At 40.7% G+C, this 19,205-nt stretch overlaps 2 protein-coding genes across 4 annotated transcripts in view; both read right to left on the bottom strand.

Annotated features, from left to right (window-relative positions):
* The window catches only part of MYO5C (myosin VC), a 33,651-nt gene extending 28,192 nt beyond the window's left edge, over positions 1-5,459 (bottom strand). The window contains exons 1-5 of the mRNA XM_058033180.1: positions 5,433-5,459; positions 2,384-2,494; positions 1,379-1,544; positions 968-1,112; positions 406-562 (exon numbers count right to left, since the gene is read on the bottom strand). Of these exons, the coding sequence (XP_057889163.1) occupies positions 406-562; positions 968-1,112; positions 1,379-1,544; positions 2,384-2,494; positions 5,433-5,459 (606 nt within the window). The remainder of the gene's footprint in view (positions 1-405; positions 563-967; positions 1,113-1,378; positions 1,545-2,383; positions 2,495-5,432) is intronic.
* An 818-nt stretch (positions 5,460-6,277) lies between these two features.
* MYO5A (myosin VA) overlaps positions 6,278-19,205 on the bottom strand; it is a 97,828-nt gene continuing 84,900 nt past the window's right edge. For all 3 annotated transcript variants that reach the window (XM_058033861.1, XM_058033859.1, XM_058033860.1), the window contains 9 exons: positions 17,752-17,845; positions 16,547-16,693; positions 16,007-16,161; positions 14,736-14,825; positions 13,881-14,031; positions 12,760-13,042; positions 11,812-11,986; positions 10,408-10,488; positions 6,278-9,618 (listed from right to left, as the gene is read on the bottom strand). In XM_058033861.1, the coding sequence (XP_057889844.1) occupies positions 9,466-9,618; positions 10,408-10,488; positions 11,812-11,986; positions 12,760-13,042; positions 13,881-14,031; positions 14,736-14,825; positions 16,007-16,161; positions 16,547-16,693; positions 17,752-17,845 (1,329 nt within the window). In that variant the 3' untranslated portion in view covers positions 6,278-9,465. The remainder of the gene's footprint in view (positions 9,619-10,407; positions 10,489-11,811; positions 11,987-12,759; positions 13,043-13,880; positions 14,032-14,735; positions 14,826-16,006; positions 16,162-16,546; positions 16,694-17,751; positions 17,846-19,205) is intronic.

Here is a 19,205-nt window from a genome sequence, read left to right as displayed (position 1 = left end):
CTCTGTTCAAGCACTGAACTGTGTTACTTATTTTGAGGCCTAAAATTGAAGACAAGCCTCAAGTCAAATACTAAAATGCTACATAAACTGAAAATTAGACAAAGTATACTTTTCCAGCATAAGGGTCCAAGTAATAAAACCAATCAACTTGTTCAATTTGTTACATCATCATCTAATTAGGCAAACTAGCACCTCCAAAGGGCCACTGGTAAATCAGACAGGACCAGGTGTTCCTGAGGCTGACCACCTCTTTCCATCAGTAACAATCAGAGGCTGAAATTCAAATTTAAGTACCCAATTTGGACAGATGAAGCACCCCTGAATATTTCAAACAAAATTTCCCAGAACCTCTCAGAACTCTTCCCTTGATGAGTACAGACTTGACAGACATTCCCCCAAACTTACCTCGGTTATTGGATTGGATGCCAATACTTTATCCTCCACATCAGCATTGCTGCTTGACTTACTCACAGTGGCAAAGTATCTCATGGTGTACCTTGCAGACACAGTCTTTCCAGCTCCTGATTCTCCACTGACTATAATGGACTGATTTTTGTTATTTCTGAAACCAAATAATCAGGCAGTTTATGTCAGACATGTCTAAAGGGCACGTACAAAAGTAGGAATTACACACATGAAGCAACGTTTGAAATCACAGCTGGGCCCAAGTCTCATACACCAGTTCCATCTTGTATCTATTCCTCTCTTTCTCCTCCTCAGCTGTAACCTCTAGGTTGATGTCATTGCTATTCACTAAGTTTTACCCCTCATCAAGAATGAAAATAGATTTGATTCTAGAAATTCCTCAGCTGGTTAAGGAATTCCTTCTCCTCTAATTAAGCTCTAATTAAGCTATATTCAAAGGTATTCCTAATAGCAGGGGCACACACACAGTAAAATTAAATGACAATTAACACTGCCACTAGACTTCAAGAGTTATTTATGGACATTAAATAACATACTGAACCTTGCCATTTGCTTGTATGCTTCTTCTGCCACAGCAAATATGTGTGGATCCATGTCGCCCATGTTTTGCCCACTGTAAGCATGGATAATGGCATCTCCATATATTGGCAGCTGCTTATAAGGGTTTATTGCAACCAGAATTATCCCTGCAACCAAGCGTACAAAACAAAAATAAAACACAGGTTACTTATATGAAATGCCTGGTTTTGGCAGTTGAAATAATACAAAGTAGCAATATTTTCTGGGTAGAATGTGCTGATGAATAAAGAAGTCTATACTCACACATAAAACCAGTTAACACGAGTTAAAATACACTTCAGGAAAGCTTTACACACATCATGTTGCAAACTGAATCAAGATTAATACTTTTTAAAAAAGATTTTTTAAAAACTCTTCATTTCACATAGCTTACCACTATATGTGTAGATAAGTTTAGATTCCACAAAACGAATTTTAAGGTTGTGTAGAACAGCAGGTTCATGCAGGTAACTGAGTGCAGTGAGATCATTTTCACCAACAAGTATGTCAGGATTTCGTAGTGGTGGCAAAGCAGCTGGATCAACAGGGTAACTCAGCTCCTGTCAACAAAAAATACTTGAAATGTCATAAAATGCATTATGTTTGCGTAAATACAAATCTTCTACCTTTACATGAAGTTATAGAGTGGATGCAGCCCTGTCTGATCTTCTATTTCATTGTTCCATATATCCCACTCAGCTAGGGAGAACTGGAGGTGTTTGTTGCTTATGAAAAAGAAAGCCTCATTCTCTTTATTTATAATATTTTGTATTGAAATCTGTAAAAATTTGACATGTTTAGCTCTCTAAAAACAGGCATATTTCAAGTACAGATGAGAATAACAGATCAGCTGCAAATGAATGAAAGTAAAGACCTGGTCAGAACTCAAGTCAGCTCTGTAACTGTCATTACTTGCAACACCTCAGTTTTCTTTACAGAAAGTTTAAAACTCAGTTCTGTTTCCTTCAACAAATCCTTTAATATTTATCATTATGGAACAGGAATGCAGAAATACAGAAATGCTTTCAAAGTATTAAATCTGTAAAGAACTTGGATACTATCATTAACAATCTTACACAAACCAGCTAAAAGCGCAAAAAGCTGGCTCTGTGAGAGTGAACTATGCCTGTCCTGCACTTTCTGATGTTCACTTCAGTTTAGGACGAGTTTCAGGGCTTGTCTCCAATGCAGCCTCTGAGGTATGCTCTCCATGCTCATGTATACAGGCAGTGGAATTGCACTCCTCAGATTTTGGGCAGCAGGTGTGTGCTGTACCAATTTCAATATGATGAAAAAGGGAAATGTGTATGTGCTATTTAGATTCCAGGGTGGTGAGTGCTATGTTTCTGCATAAACATATCTCAGCAAATCCCACAATAAGTTAGACTTTTCTCCTTACAGTTCCATCTTCTAATTGCACATGGAGAAAAATGTCTCCAGCTTTGTAGTTTTTTGTTATTTCTGCAGACTGCCAAACTTCTTCATTATCAGGGATCCAAACCCTATTGTACTGTAACAGAAAAACAAGACAATAGTTAGCTTAGCTATTACCACAATGCCAGGCTAGCATCAAAAAATACCTTTCAATCATCAAGTGCAACCCCATTCCAGGACTTCTGGATCCCCAAAATATCCTGCTCTGTACAGCAGGATATATTTTTTGTGGATTTGTTATTTTTCATGAAAGAATACAAAAAGAAAGCAGACTCATTAATTTCAGACATGCATATTCTGCTCCTGTTCGGAGCAGAGTCTGCAGAACAGAGCATGCAGGAAGGTGAGCGAGGGCCAGACTGTTGCCAGGCTCTTCAAATCCTCTAAAAATGAACAAAGAATAAAACACACTTAAAGGGGAGACCCTGTTTCTAGGAGGGTTCAAATAAGCAAGTACCAGAGCAAGCATCTCATTACCAGAATTCAGACAATCAGGTATGGACAATCACTTCCCTGAATTCAAGTACAGGACACTGAACTCAGAATGCATTCTGCCAGAGGCACATTGTCATACCCAGGAAAGACTGCACAGTTCACTTTCTTTTAATAGGACTGAAGTGCAACCTCCAAACATCTTTCCCTGCTCTAGGACAAACTTCAAAGACTACTGGCTGGTTTCTTTCTTTACAAGCAATCAACTGGCATAGTTTAGCTCCATCTCAGCAAGGTATCTGTAATTCACTGAAGCATAGATATTTGAAAAAAATATTCGAATGTAAGTTATGCTGTTTGAACCATTTAGTTCTCCTGTGCTGAAGTTAAATGCAGAAGCAAAAGCAACTTCTTTAAATGCTCTGCCTGAGAAGCTATGGGAAACAACATTCCTTAAAAGATATAACACAGCTGGAAACCTCAGGAGTCAGGAATTACTTTAGTGATGTGGAGTGCGTCCTTCTCATCCTGACAGGGTTTGACAAAATGACATTGTTGTCCCTACTAACACAAGAAACTACAATATATACCCTTCCAGCATCCTTCTGTTTTGATAGACAGAACCCTTCCCTGAATTCCCTCACCCTAGCTATATTCATGGTCAGTTGAAACAAGCTGTTTAAATAAACCTGTGAGAACTGCTGCAGCTGCTTACCTGAAAAATTAACATTAAGTCAGCATTTCATGGAGTGTGAGCAGACCCACAGATCCCTTGGGGACTTGTATTCCCTTTCCTTTTGGTGCCACAACTGTTGGTTTTGCCACAAACTACTTTTTTCTCCTCCAGTTTGGAAGGAGCCTTGGAAGCTCCAGCAGATCCCCAGAACATGAGTGTCTCTGCCCCAAGAACCCCCCTGAACCATGGTGGGTGCCTGCAGAGGTCCCTGCCAGCTGCACTGCACAGCTGTAGCTGCTTTAATTCTAACCATCAAGGATCACCACCAAACAATTTAGGGTAGGAGGGACTTGCACAAGAATGTACTGTGAGTTACCCTATGCTGCTCAGCTGAGGTTTCAGTATCTCTAAGGACAGACATTGACCTTTCTAGTGAGCCACACACCACCCTGGTGCTCATGAGGGGATGAACAACCATGGAAACCTCAGCTGCTTCCATGGCACCTCCTGGCTGATGCTTTCAGCGTGATGGCATTTTTCACACAATATCCAAATTCACAAAGACATTTTCTAAACAACCCCGAACAACTGTAATGGCAATGTTTTCAGCTATCTGACCAAGGGGACAAAGGCTCAGCTCCTCAAGTATCTATTTAATAGCCACATGAAAGACATGGCTAAATCAGCTTTACATTTGAGTTTTCTATGTTTATCCAACTATAAATTGTTAATTGTATCATTCCCACACTATGCTGATCTTCTCCTGGCTTACAGATAATGATTGTTAAATTGAATTCTTTGTTTGCTGTTATTCTTTGGGAGTTAGAATATCACCACCAAACAGCCTCAGGGGCACACAGTGTTTTCCCATGCAAGAAAATGAACTGCACTAGGTCAAGGACGAGAAAGGGAGGGAGGAGAATGTGATAAAAGCACTGATTCTTCAGGAAAGGCCCCTGGAGTCGCAGGAGCCTCCATTGGCAAATGCACCCAGCCTAGAGAGCTGGCTGTCTCCAAACCCTGCCTCGCAGGTAAACAGACGGGAGTTTGCTCATTTCCGTGTCAGGTTACACCCGCACTCCTTCCCCCCTTCACCTGTCCAGCATTCCTGGGGAAAAGAACCGCGCTCCTTCTCCCAGCGGCTCCGAGCGCGGCAGCGGCAGCGGGACCCACCAGCCCTGCAGCCCCATGGCAGCAGCAGATAAGGGACAAGCTCACTAAATCACCAACATACCCCTGCTGGTGTGTTATTTAAAGCTAAGCAAACAAACGATACGTCACAACACTCCGGTGACTACAGGAGAAGAGGGAAAAGTTGTGCAAAAGTTTCAGCGGGCGCAATAAGGAGGAAGAATCTTTGCTTTAGGGCCAAGCTCTGCCGCACACATTCAATATTTGCCCAACAGAAAGAGCGGCGCTCCGAGCCTGAGCGCCCAGCGAAGGGCAGTTAAACCTCCACGCCGCCTAATCGCTGGCTGGAACAGCGAGACCGGCAGCCAGAGGCCGAGATTTTCACTAAAGGAGTGTTTCTCTCAAAAAGAAGTGTCTCCCCTGTGCTGCGGTGTCCCGCACGGGCGGCTCCGCGCTGTGCCCACCGCCCGCGGGCACCAAGCGCTCCGGCTCGGCCCCTTGCCCTCGGCCCTTGCCCATTCCCGCTCCGGCAGAGCCCGCACGGCCCCTTGCCCTGAGCCCATCCCCAGCCTCAGCCCCTTTCCCTGGGCCCTTTCCCAGCCCCAGCCCCGCTCCCGCGGAGTCCGCACGGTCCCTTGCGGGCCCCTTGCCCTGGGCCCTTCCCAGCCCGGCTCCGCCGGAGCCCGCACGGCCCCCTGCCCTGGGCCCTTCCCAGCCCGGCTCCCGCGGAGCCCTCACAGCCCCGTGCCCTGGGCCGTTCCCCAGCCCCGCTCACCTGCGTGTAGAGCTCGGCCAGCGCCATCGGGGCACAGCCGCGGCTGCCCGGTCCCGCAGGTGCCGCGGCCCGGCCCGGCCCCCGCCCCGGGGCGTGGGGAGCGGCCCTGCCCCGCTCGGCGCTCCCCGCCCGGCCCCGGCCCTGCCCGCCAGCCCGCACGGGCAGCAGGATCCCGGCTCTGTCCGTTCTCCCACTCACCGTCCTGGCACGCCCCGGACACACCTTTAGGGACCCGAGGGATGGACACAGCGGCTGCCAGAGGGGCCCCGCGGAGCAGCCCTGACCCAGCGGAGAAAACCAACACAAACATTAATCACTGTCTACAAAGCGCCGTAAAGGAATTTCTATGACAAGCTCAGAATAACATAAAAATTAACAACACTGAGTGGATTTAGTAGGTTTAAAGCACTGACAGGTGCTACAGTTGAATGTCCTTTATGAGGAAGAAGACTTGGATAACCACAGTGCAGTGTTTGAGCAGGTGGATACATGCCAAGACCCACCAGCCCTCCCCGCCTGACACGAGGAGCTTCCGTAGCACACAAGGGAATGTGTTAGTGCAGTTACTCACATTTTATTTCAGGAACAGTTAATATTAGATGACAAAACACCCTAACCAGAACTGGGTTATGTTGAACAAAGCATTCTCCCATGAGCACAGCAGTTTATGGCACACTGCTGCTATCTGGGTGTGTATTTACACATCCTCAGATTTTAACCAACTCCCTTGGCAGTCAACACCGAGCCTGCCATGGAGGCAGAGGGAACCCTGTGACCATCTGGGGTCTATGCCAGCACACAGCTCATGAGCCACCAACCAACCAAAAACACCCTGAAACAAACTGTACAGTTGTACTTTTATTTGGACATTTTCCAGTGATAGCTATTAGGCTACAGTTTTTATGATGCATACATTTACTAAGTACCACATCAGACACTACAACAGATCAGAGCTCAGGTAATTCTGACAATGTTTTGTTTTTCATCTATGTACTGTAGTGGCATCAAGTGAAAACCTATGTTTAAAGGCTTTTCTCATCGCATGAAGTATCAGCATATTAAAAAACCCAAGTGTTTACTCATAGTTTTAGTATGGCATTTGAAATGTGTTCAGTTTAAATCACAAATTACATACAGACCTTCAAATTGCAATTGCTGGTGTTTCCAAGTTGGGAACAAATGTTGCTGGATATCAATCCACTTTCAATGAAGCTGATGCTACTTTTTCCTATAATAGATTAATTTCAGTTAACTGACTTAAGCACTTTTATGTTCCATCCCAGTTTGAAGTGTGAGAAGCTATTTTCAAAATTTGGATAGAAGACTGTGTCCTAAACATCAGAATAAAATGATCACTGGAATAAAAATACACCAAACTGAATGAGGTAATTATTGTGCAAAATCTGTAGAATAACTGTATATATTTCTAAGGGGTCCTTGACAAGTATTTTTCCAGCATCTGATAAAATCTATCATCTCCATAGATAATAAATTAAAATATAAAAGATATGTCCACATTAAAAGAGCATAACAATGATTCAAAGGAAAAAAAAAGGTTTTTAAAATAATTCTGCATTATATTCCATGGTTAAAGAGATTTTAGTCCTAAGGTGAAAGTTATATTATACACTCACACTAAAATTTTACTTCTGAAAAGTGCATGTAAAATACTGCCATGTAAAATGTTAGATGAATTACCAACTACACATCTATTCCAACTCAAAAATATTTTCCTTTAAAACATGTCAAGCAGCATATACTTTTAATGTGATATAAAAGTAATACCAGTCCAACCACTGAGTTTAAGGATGACACCTATAAATTACCAGACACTACTTTTTTTTTTAAGGAAACGATACAATAAGGCTTTTTACAGGTAAACAAACTTCAAAAATAAACAAAAATACATTGAGGCATAGATTTTCAACACTAACGCTTAAGTAGTGGATACATTTCCTGATCTACAGTATGAACATACTGTAATGCCAATTGTTTGTTTTTCAATAGGAGGAAAAAAATTGGGAGGTCAGCATGTTCTCAGTGTTTTCTTTCCTAACCCTGTTACTGGATGCGAAGGCCTTGCCATTACATTCTCACGAGTACAGTACCTGACAGTCTGAAAACGACCTTACACCTTATTTGCAGCCACTTCACAGCAGCCAGAACCTCAGAAATCAAGTAACCTTTGAAAAAGGAGTGTTTGATATTTGGTGCAGAGGAGAACCTCAATCATTTAGCAAAGATCATTCAGAACCCTTTCACAATGCAGTATAAATTCCTGGAAGTACTGGCATGATCCATCAAATGTAATATGGGACATTTGAATACAAGATGACAGGAGCATCTTCAAATGATTCTGAGAAAATTTATGTTGTCTTTATTTCCAATTTGAGCAACCATACAAACAGCACGTCTGCCTTTCAAGTAAAACAAAACTGAAATGTTTCAGTCTGCTCAACAGCAAATCTTTTCTCTGTGAATTTGCAGGCAAACAGAGGAGCACCAAACAGTCTAATAGTGTACCTCCAGGTTATTTATCAATATTGTAAAATAAATTAATGTTAACACTAAGATGCAGATTATTATAATACATTAAAAATATTGCACAATGCAACTGAGCAACGTGTGTGGCTTTATTTTTACATCTATGTTTGAGCCATCCACCACAGAACTGGAACCTTACACGAGGCCTCCACGCTCCAATATGCCTCACATTGTGAAATCTGAGTTTTATATAGCAGATCCAAGATGTGTGAGACAGAGAAATCTTTCCAGTAAAATGTGCAACATTCAAAATAACTCGGTTTCTCATTATGCACTCTGATTTCCAACCATTAAATCAGCATGAATCATAGTCAAGTGACAGCATCATAGTCAAAACCTACTTAACTTTCTTGTTAGTCAACCTTTCTAAGAATGAGAGCCTAGGGCTACTGTAGAAATTTTCAATTAAAGTTTTTCCTCTCATATTCCAGTGTCAAAGAAGAATTTTCTCTGTTGTTATTATTTTTTTTTAAGTGGCATAAAACCAAGAGATTATACTTAAAATACACATTGTCATCTCTGGGGTCTACAAACCAAGAACAACATTAGACAGACTCTATAACCTAAATAAATACTAAAATCATTATTGACTTCTGATCGTTTGCTTCAAGATTCTGTATTTTTAGCTAACTACTTTTAAAAATAACTAAACGTGTAATTTCCAGTGTGCTACTTGTGCTTAGTTACCATTTTCCTCTACAGGTGTTACTTGATACAATGTGCAAAATTCCAGTTAAAATAACAGACTCCAACAGACTGTAAATAAGGTTGACAACAAAAAAATGAAGTGTCTTATTTTTAGTGCTTAGTATGATACTGTCATACATTTAAAACAACAGAATATGCAGCAGCGATTTAGTTTGCTTGGTAAACCACAGTTCTAACAAATAAACACCTAAGTTAGAGCATATAGTGAGCTATAGGACTTATCACTACAATTTATGTCAAACTGACATAAATGAGGAAGTGGTTTAAGAAATAACTTTATATATTGCCAGTTTGTGTTTTTTCATTCCGTTTTTACAAATTCAATGTAACAGGCTCCCACACGACTGTGTATTCTACTACAAAATGCCTTACTTTCAAGTCTTCCAAGTCCAGGACTGTGACTGTCCCTATTGGTCCCCACCTATGAGAAGATTACATACGGATTTTAATTTACACTATTTAAATATGTTACTAAAGATCTAAAAATGTCTCTAGACAGCTGAAGACACAATTTTTGTCCAAGCCCGATTTCCATACTCAGGACACGTACAAATCAGTGATGTCCTCATCAATGCAGTGACCAATGAGCACAAATGCACATCTTTCTATGAGCCTTCAGCCTCTGGTGCTGCTGTGCAGTTCCCAGCTACCTCAACTACACACCTGGGCTTAGACAGGCTTTTGTTCAGAAAAACGTGGGTTTAGTGGCTCACTATGTTTGAACAGGTACAGACATCAGGCAACTGGTTCTCCATCTAACACTGACGGGACATCCCGGGGATCACACACGTGATATGAAGCCCAGGCCCAAGCTGGCTGGGATCTGAATGGTTTCTAAAGCCAGAGAGGATGGATTGAAGGGGAAAGTAACAGGGAAGATGTGTTTGGCATCCATGAGCAACTGAGGAGAGTCCTTCCTGTCCCGCAGACGCACCTGAAGAGATAAGAAAGTGATGACATTTAGCCAGCTGACAGGTAAGAACCACCTTACAAAGCTGATCTGTACACCAACTAGGACTTCAAACTGTAGTTACTGTGATCTGCTTCACTTCTGCACATCTCCCCCTTACAGTGCAATCTGGGAATACCTAGATTCCCTGAAAAAGGAAGACTTTGTCCAGTATCTGGTAACCATCTTTTCATTACTGCTTTATCTCAGTTCTATCTTCCCAAATTCCCTCATCTTGCTATACTGTAATTCAATTTCTAACAGATCAGAAAGCTCACATTTGTTTCTTTAGTTTTGCTCTACTGGCTGCTTCTCTTTGGGGTTTTCAAAACCTATCACTTTCATCAATATATATACAAAAATAGAAGGGGTAAATTAAGAAATTTGTATGGATATGGACCTCAAATTTCAAAGCACAGAACTTCACATACAGACACAGGTCTGGGTAAATCTGCATATCTAAATCTAAGTGCTTGAAAAGTTGTCACACAAGTGAGCTTACATACACAAAGATGAATAAGCGCAAAAAGCTCTCACCTGAAAACCTCATACACAGTGACAGGGAAACCAACACTTTCATCTAAGTCTGGAGGCAGGACCTTCTCACTGCTCAAATTCTAAGGCTGACATCACCTTTTCAACGCTGTTAAACTATGATAGCCAAAAACTACAGTTTTTATTTTCCTGAATGTATTTCAGGATGCAAACAGTTTTGGCTGATCAGAGGTTTTCTTGGAAATAGTCAAATGGTTTTTGATGAAAAGATAGACGTACCTGTATTGTACGTATAAATGACACCAAGACTCTCTCTTCAAACTCATTAACTGGAGTATACAAATTCAGGACTTTTACAATCTGTGAAGAAGAAAAATCACTTTCAGGTTCATGTTACTGATCAATCAACAGATGCATCTGTGATTACTAATAATATAATTTTAAAATTAGCTATTTAAAAAAAAGAAAGTTATTTTCAAGTATCTGTTATTTTCCTGCTTTATTCATTAATGCAGAATTCCATCATCCTGCTCAATGCTATGTTAAATGACTGCCTCCTTCAGAACATATGCTCTTTGGAGGCAGAAACCCAAAATTTCTACATAGGTAATGAAAATACCAAATGATGGAAAAATCACATGAGAAGTAACTGATTGTGTTCTTACCACCCCAAAAACACGATGTATTTCTCACCCTAAATTTTACCCTGTAGTCATGACCTCCTGTAGTCTTACAATGTCTCTGTTTTTCAAGAGAGCGAGCTATTTCTCTAAAAACAGGGCTAAAATCACCAAAGAAAAGAATTACATAACAAAGACTTTAAATAACAAAATGGGTGAAAAATCTATTAAAAATCTGTTTTTTACTATTTCCTTTATTAAAAACTCCAAACATTTTGTTAAGAAGTTAAAACACAGCACATTGAATTCTAACTTCTTATTCAGCAGAAAACGAAGTGATTTTGCAGTAATTTGAATTTATAAATCAAAATTTATAATATTTTGATGCATATTATATGCTTTATTAATGCAACTGCTAGTGCTGACACAACAGTGAAAGAAATAGGGAAAATTCATCCTTTTCCTAGTGAGAATTCTTCAGTAAGCATCAAAGATGCTTGGGTCCATTTATTCCTGGTCAAGCTCTATGCAAATGTAGCATGGTTTGAAAAAGAAGTGCAACATATCTGTACAAAATCTGAGCTTTCATAAATAGGAGTCTGTTTACTGAGACCCACTTGGTCCAGCCTTTGAGGCTAATGGGTACAGTAACCTCACACTCTTGTTTGCAGACTCACAGACAACAGCTCTGCTTGAATTGTCCATCAGCTTGGCTGGATACCAATCCTGATGGCAGGAAGATCAATTCCTGCTGCCCTAGGCAGAGCTGTCTGGAGAACAGAGATGTCTTTCAATGAAGACTTTTCTCTAAAGATTTCCAAAAACAGAGACTGCACAGCACTGCACCCTGCACAATCTATTGAGCTTCCTCTCATTTGTTCAAAACTTATCTCAAACATCAGACTCAAAAGGGTCTGGTCCTTTTCTCACCCCTCCAACTCAATCTGTTTTAGCAAAACAAAGTAAGAAACCCCCAATTCATGTGTGACAGCGGTGCTGGCAGAGATAGCAAACACCAACAGAGCAGAGAGCTGCTCAGGACAGACAATGAGCATTTGCTCACCTGGGCAGTGGTCAGTGCATTGCACATTGAACATATGGCTTCTGCATCTTCATCTGTTTTCTTTTTTACTTGCAACAACTGCGCAGCCTGGATGAGGGGTTCCAGGGTTTCCTTAGCCCCACTGTTCATCAAATTTTTATCACGTAGCCATTCCTCCAGTTGACTCACATTGTATCTGCACAAAGAGGTAAGAGCATCAAGAACATTAATGCTTGATTAGAGATAAATGGAAATCATGTGCAATCTCTCTTTCCCAGGGCTGCTTCTCTGTCCTTATATGTGTTTTGTTATTTTGTCTTCACACTGTTTTCTTCCAGTTAAGGCAGGGACTTTGACTTTCATAACAGTTAGAAACTATGGTCAAAGATTTCCACTAGTCTTTCCCGTTTGTTTCTGTTCCTATGAATTGCATGAATGTGACAAAAAGAAAGGCAAGTGAGATTTTGCCCATGTTAAAGTACAGTGAAGCTTTGGGATGTAACTTGAGGGACTAAATTTCCTGACATATGCCAGTAAAATCCATTGAACAAGTGATGTGAAATGCAGGAGATGATTCAGATGGCTTTACCTCAGGATGCAGCAAAGAGACATGCACTGCACCACCAGTATACAAAAAAAAGCAGCAGATATGTTTGCTATTCTTCTCTAAAAGCTGAGAAAGCAATTACCAACATTTCACCTACAGCCCTGATTCTCACTTGATAATGAAACAGTTTTTGGTTTGCTTCTACCATATCTTCTTGAATGTCAGGTAGGATTTGGTCAAAGTCAACTAAGCTGTTTTTCGCCAAATTTCACCAAATCAGTTCAACACCATCTGCACCTCTTTGCATGTGGAAAAATAGATATTCCAGATATCTGCAACTCCACCAAAATGATATTCAGCAATGTCAAGAGTTCAATAAGCTTTCCAGAAATGCACTGAAGAGAACTGATAAGCTGTCCCACCTTATCTGCATCCCTTTGCTCCAGGAGCACATGTCCTTGCGCAGGAGGAGGTTGTTGAGTGTTACAGCCCCAATGATGTAGAACATCTGCTTGACCACCTGTTTGATGAGCTCAGGGTCCATGCCATGCTGGCACATGACCGAGTGGAAGGAGTTGAGCTGCCTGATGATGGAGTCCAAGGTGTAGGTGCCCTCGTCAGCAATGCTGGACGTTCTCTTGCGCAGCCCCGTGGGCTTCACCCCCGACACACCCTGGATGGTCTCGTGCTCCAGCATTCCTGAAACTGCATTTGGTTGGCACCATTATTGCAATGGCTCAAAACTGCCGATACACAAGGATATTGGGCAAGACAGCAAAGCAGAGAGAGCAGGCTGGGCATTCTGCTAGCCACAGTTTGCCATGATTTCCAGAAATTGTGTCCCACTATGTTTGGCAAACTCTAAGCAAACAAGGTTTTGACACAGATTCCAGCACGTGTGTTTAAAACAACAGTCTGAATCTAGCTCAGGAAAGTACTTTTTTCTCCTGGGGTCATATGAGCAGTGGAGTCAGCAAACTGAGAGCTGCTCCATTCTTTTAAATGTTGTGATTGGAAAGGATCATGAAAATTTCTGTGGGAACACTGTCTGAACAGAAAATGTAAAGTATTCTTAATGGGAAAAAAAAAAAAAACTCTCTATGAATGTTAGCTTTATTACTGCTTGTGATTTAACTCCTCACTGCTCTCAATAGCAACAACTAAACATTTTTCCCATATTAATTTCAATTAAGAGTTCCCATGTAAATAAAGCCTAATTTTTCCATGGGTTATTTCCCAACAGACAGGGTGACAAAGATCAGATTGTCCTGCCAGCTTCTTCCTGCAAATGCCTGATTTATGCCAAGCATGCATAAGGTATACCAATTTATTCTGGCACTGCCAGAAGAACCAGTCACAGTTTAGTTTTTCCTCTAATCCAACCTGTCCAGAATAGTTCTTGTCATCTCTGAACAGAACACCACAAGAACTACTAATGAAACTCTACTGTTTAGGAAGAAATACAAGATACACCTTCTACCACCATCACAATTTTCATTTTGGTACTATGCTGTGAATTTTAAGGAATTCAACTTTGCCTTACCAATCATTGGTTGCAGAATATTTTCCAACACTCGGACAAGTTGTTGGTAGATCTGAATAGCCAAGTCACTCAGAACTTGTCTGTATTCAGCTAAATCAAAATTAGTGAGGCAGTGTTCATTTTGACGAGGTGTATTATGCTTCATAAACCCCTGCATTCATAAAATAACAGAAATTAATGCTTCAGTAGAAATATTACATAAACCCAGTATTTGCATTTTCTTTCATGCAACTGACAAATAATACCTTAAGTCACAGCCCCTCAAAATTTTAGTTTGGATCTTTGTTTGATTGAGGCCAATGCTAGGATTTGCTTTTCAAGTATCATGCCCACAGCATCTGCTTCCTTAACTCAAAATTTCAGGTCTGTGACACAGGAACAACTCTGCCAGCTTTCTGGCAGGCAAGACTCCCTCCCACTCCAGCATGGGCATTTTCACATGGCCAGCTATGGTCAAAAGCCCAGTTAAGCTCAAAAGAGGAATTGGGCATATCACAGCCTCCAAACATCAACTGGTCTACTAAAGGCTAAAAGGCCTAATATGGCCTTTTTTATAGGGAGTGCAGTGAATCATTGCTAAAAACCATAATGGTAGCTGCCAGATCCTCCTGCTTAATCTGAGCTGGCCCTTTTGGGAGCCCAATGTCATCTGGACTCTGGGTCCCAGCCTGTAACAAAGGGAGGCTGGTTCAAATCTTGCATCCCTGTGCTTTCCACTGCTGCTGTCACCATCATTCCAAAAATTCTAGCCATTTTAGTAGCCTATGACTAGATCTTTTGTACAAGATTTGTTAAAGAGCAGTGCTGGCAAAAGTGCTGGAAAGCAAGAGAAACCAGGATAAGAGCACTGCTTACCTCTTCTCCACTGTACTGCTTCAAACAGTGCAAAAACCGGCAGGTGTTCGACAGCCAGAAGGACACTGTTTCAAAGTCATCTCCTCTTTTCTGAGGATAAAAACAAACACACTTCAGCAAAGACTGGCAGGAGAAATAAAATAGAATGCAACATACACAATTAAATGCTTAAAATACATTTTCTAGTAGATCCTCATTCTGAAGTTTTGCAACACTTTGTGTATTACAGTAATGTATTAGGAAAGCAAGGATTTTGGCAAAGTGCCATTTAGCACCCTCCTTCTTTTCCTTCGTATTTTTCACGAATTATTTCCTCCACAGGGATGATCTTTCTGTGTGTTACAGACCCATCCTAATTGCTCTGGGCAGAAACCAAAGGGGAATGTGACTGTATTCCCAAAATACCCAATGAGTCTTGTGAAGAGCCCAGTGGGGAACCCTGGAATGATAGACAGCCAGCAGGAGGAGCAGGGAACAATTCAGTTTTGATGAATGCCACTTACATCACAACAAATTTGGCAGCCTGAAATGGAAAATGAAACAAAACAACAAACCCTTCTCACCACAGAACCCAGGAATGAATATATGCTGAGTAGTTCTAGAGCTCCAGTGTGCACTTCTTTTACTTAAAAATGTTAAAAACTTCCTATGGATATCTAAGCTCCTGCAGGATTGTTTACTAAGTATTTTTTCAAAAATTTTAGTTTGATTAAAGGCTTGGCTTTTGACACATCTCTCTCATTTGAAAAATAAAAAAACATGTAAGCATAAAACATAATCATGTCTTAATAATGCCTTCAAGATACACCTGGGCTGAACTCTCCCAACCAGCTCTTGAAAAGACTTTGGGCAATAACATATTATCATCAGTGTAATCTGTAGGTGAAGCAAATGAGGAATCTGTTAACCAAAACTGCAAATGAAACTGTTTATTTAAGCACTCTGGAGAAGATAAACAAAGACTCACTCTGCAAACTCTGACTACATCCAAAACTTTATGGGCTGAGCTTCAGAGGAGGGAGACTATTCAAAACAAAAAGAAGGTAGTTCTTTTCCCATTAATTCAATGCATCTCTGCTACTATAGGGATAAAATGCCAGCAATGTAATTTGTTATTTTTTTAACACAACTCTTGGCACTTCAGTGACAGTTCACTCATGACAAACCCAGAGCCAATTCATTGAAAGCCTTTTTCCTCATTCTCCTAACAAAAAACCAAAAGCAAATTTTAAATTAACATTTTTTTTTCTAAACTAAGCAGACTAACTAACCTTTAAGACTTTTTTGATGCCATTGATAGTGGAAGTCAGCAAGGACCGCACTTTCTGGTCATCATTGAGGTAATCTGCATGGCGCACACACATGAACAAAATGTATGCTGGGAGTCCTGGAATCAGGTTCACAGCTACCCCACGTGGTTTCAGCTCTTGGGAAAAACAAACACACATTGTCTTGTTAAGTGTCAAGTCATTGCAAGATGTTATATGAGGTAATTACAACCTTCCCAGTTATTAGCATATACATGTATAAATATATATATATATTTGGCCAGTGAAAACTCAGAGCAAAACTAAGGGCCACTTTCTTGGTAAAAGAACAGAGTAAGAAAATGTAAGTGCCTGGTTAAAATATGCAGGCATGTTAATATGTACTATACTCATCAGGAAAGATAATTAGATTACAATACACATTTAGAAACTGTCAAAACCAAAATAAGCTATTCATTTCCTAATGCAAATTCTGGGTTCTCATCATTCGTTTTTCCAGAGTGTATGGAAGCAGAGAAGGCCACAAATGAGAAAGATGCTTACCTAAAATAAGATTCTTGACAAGTTTTTGTTCATCCTCCTTCTTGTATTCCAGCATCCCTTGGAAGTCCTTTTCCTTCCGTGGAATGTTAACTGGACGGATAGGCTCATCAATGATTTGTCCAGGTGATATGTTCTCCATCTGGCCCACTTCAAGAGAGAATGGAAAGAAATATTACATTTTCCAGGGAAACCAATACATGCCAGAGACATTTCTGTAACATTTCTTAGGAAAGTCCTGGCTTCAGTAGGACAGGGAAGAGAATATTAAGAGCAAAACTGAGAAAAGTCATTGGTTGAGAAAAAAGTGTTTTAGTAAGAGAAGGAAAAGGGGCTGGGGGGGGGGGCAGGAAGCAGAGCAGAGGCAATCACTCATGATAAAACCCCACCCTGAGGGAATTGATGTCCAGCCAGCCTAAAACAGCAGCTACCTTGTGTGCAAAACCCCCTCCTGTGGTCCCTGACATTAGGATGTGCAGTATATGGAATATTCCTTTGGCCAGCCTGGGTCAGCTGTCCTGGCTGTGTGCCCTTGTGCCCTCCCACCTCAGCTTACTGAGGGGACAGAGTGGGGGAAAAAGGAAACCTTGACTCTGTCCAGCTCTGCTCAGCAGTAGCCAAAACACCAGTGTGTTCCCAGCAGTGTTGTTATGGACTCAAATCCAAACCACAGCATCACACCGGCTGCTATGGTGAAAGTTAACTCCATCCCAGTCAGATTTTCTAAGTTAATTAGGCAATAAACACAGACCAAACTATATTTTCAGGAGCATTTTCCCACTCTGTATTATGTATGAACATTACTGTGATCTTGTTAAGAGAAGTAACTGACCAATATTGTAAAAATACGTAGTTGGAGTAACTAACCTTCACATCCAAAGGAAAACTAGGTAACTAATTTTTTCCTGGTTCCTATTTAGTACTGCTTTTCTCTTGGCAAAACCAGATACTGTCTTTGAGTTCACAAACACTGCAGGAAACCTTCCTTTATGTTTGAATACTTTCTGCCTTCAGAGAAACATCAATCTCCTTTTCTCATCTTCTCAAGGTTCATAAAGGAACACACAGAGGTCTGAGCATTCATTCTGTTTCTTCAATCAACCAAGGCTATAGCTACTGAAGAACCTCACAAGTGCTAAAACAGATGGGTAGGATGACAATCAGATCACAAAGTAAACCAAGATCTTTCTCTCAAAATATAAAAGTACCTTCGAGTTCACCGATCTTCTTAGCAAACACTTTCAGCTGCTTCTTTAACTTGCGAACAGTTTTGTCCTGCTTTTCCAGCTGCTCCATTAAATCCTGTGAATTCAAATAAGGGAAGGATTAAGACATGGGGACAGTCCTGGAGCGTGTGACAGAGACAAGAAGAGTGCTGTCATAGAGTTACGAGGCAGTGAGGAAAGCGGAACAGAAGTGCCATCCTCTGGCCGAGGGATGCAAGCTGGTACACTGCCTATAACACAAGCCAAATATTGCAAATATTATTAAGTTATATGCAGCATGAGAAAGGCAAAGCTCATAGGCAGGTAGATTCTGCAGACACTCAGAATGAGGTCAGTTCATAGAGCAGAAGATATTTTGCTGCAAACCCATCTCCCTAATGCTTCCTCCCTGCTCTTCCAAATGCCTCACAGAAATTATTTTCTTTATTGTTAAAGAGCTATCCTGTATTTCTGCAGCATTTATTCCTGTCTTTAAGACTCACTCCTTATTCAGATCTATCCATGTTATCAGAGGATGACAGAGATTCCTAGAAAGATCATAACTTACACTCCAATTTACCAAATCAAACATCCAAACACCATTTCTTGCTGTCATCACATTTCCTTACACTGAAACTGATTTCTTACACATTTTTATTCTGTACCTAACATCTAGCACCTATAAGTCCTATTCTTTTAATAAACTCTATTTGTCCTTCAAAGGAACACTCCCCAGAAACCTATCTTTGAATAGTTCTGTGACATATCTGCTGTAGTACATTAATAAAATAATTGTGTAATTAAAAAAGGGAAAGTCATTCTAAAGAAAGCAAAACCACAAGCTCAAACAACCTGAAAGCCATTCCAGGTTAAGTGTTGAAAAGCAGCTTGGAAGAAAAATCTCCTAAGCAGGAGGATTATTCTTGGCACTGGTAGAAACATAAGGGATTGTGAACTCCCTGCATCAAAAACATCATCTGGGAAACTACACCTCTTCTGAAGTACTGAAACATTACAGCACAGCATGGGCACAAACCTTATTCATGTAGTAAAAGAGTTTACAAGCTGATACAATATACTTGAGCAATCAGACCTGCTGATAACAGAATTGAGGCCATGCTTCACATCCAGAGCACTGCTCAGTTTCACAACAGAAATCCTACCAATAACACTACATACTTATTGTCAGATAAATCAATTTCTCCTGAAACTAACAAAAAAGATACATGTGAGTTCAACAGACTGTTTTCAATGTATCAGAGATGGGATGTGATTTCAGAGCAACCACTATGTGAGGACAAATAGAGTTTTTTCCATGGTTCCTCTAAACAGCCTTAACAGATTTCATATCTCATTAAGATCTGGAAACTCATAAATTATATTCTTTCAAGCTCACATATGGTACTGCCTTTAATTAGTGTGAAAATATTATCACCAATGTCATTCTTCATATTGTG

This window comes from Melospiza georgiana, chromosome 13, assembly GCF_028018845.1.
Source record: "Melospiza georgiana isolate bMelGeo1 chromosome 13, bMelGeo1.pri, whole genome shotgun sequence".
Lineage (NCBI taxonomy): Eukaryota > Metazoa > Chordata > Aves > Passeriformes > Passerellidae > Melospiza > Melospiza georgiana.
The sequence above is the reverse complement of the archived record's forward strand: the minus strand, read 5'-3'. Positions and strand labels throughout refer to the sequence as shown.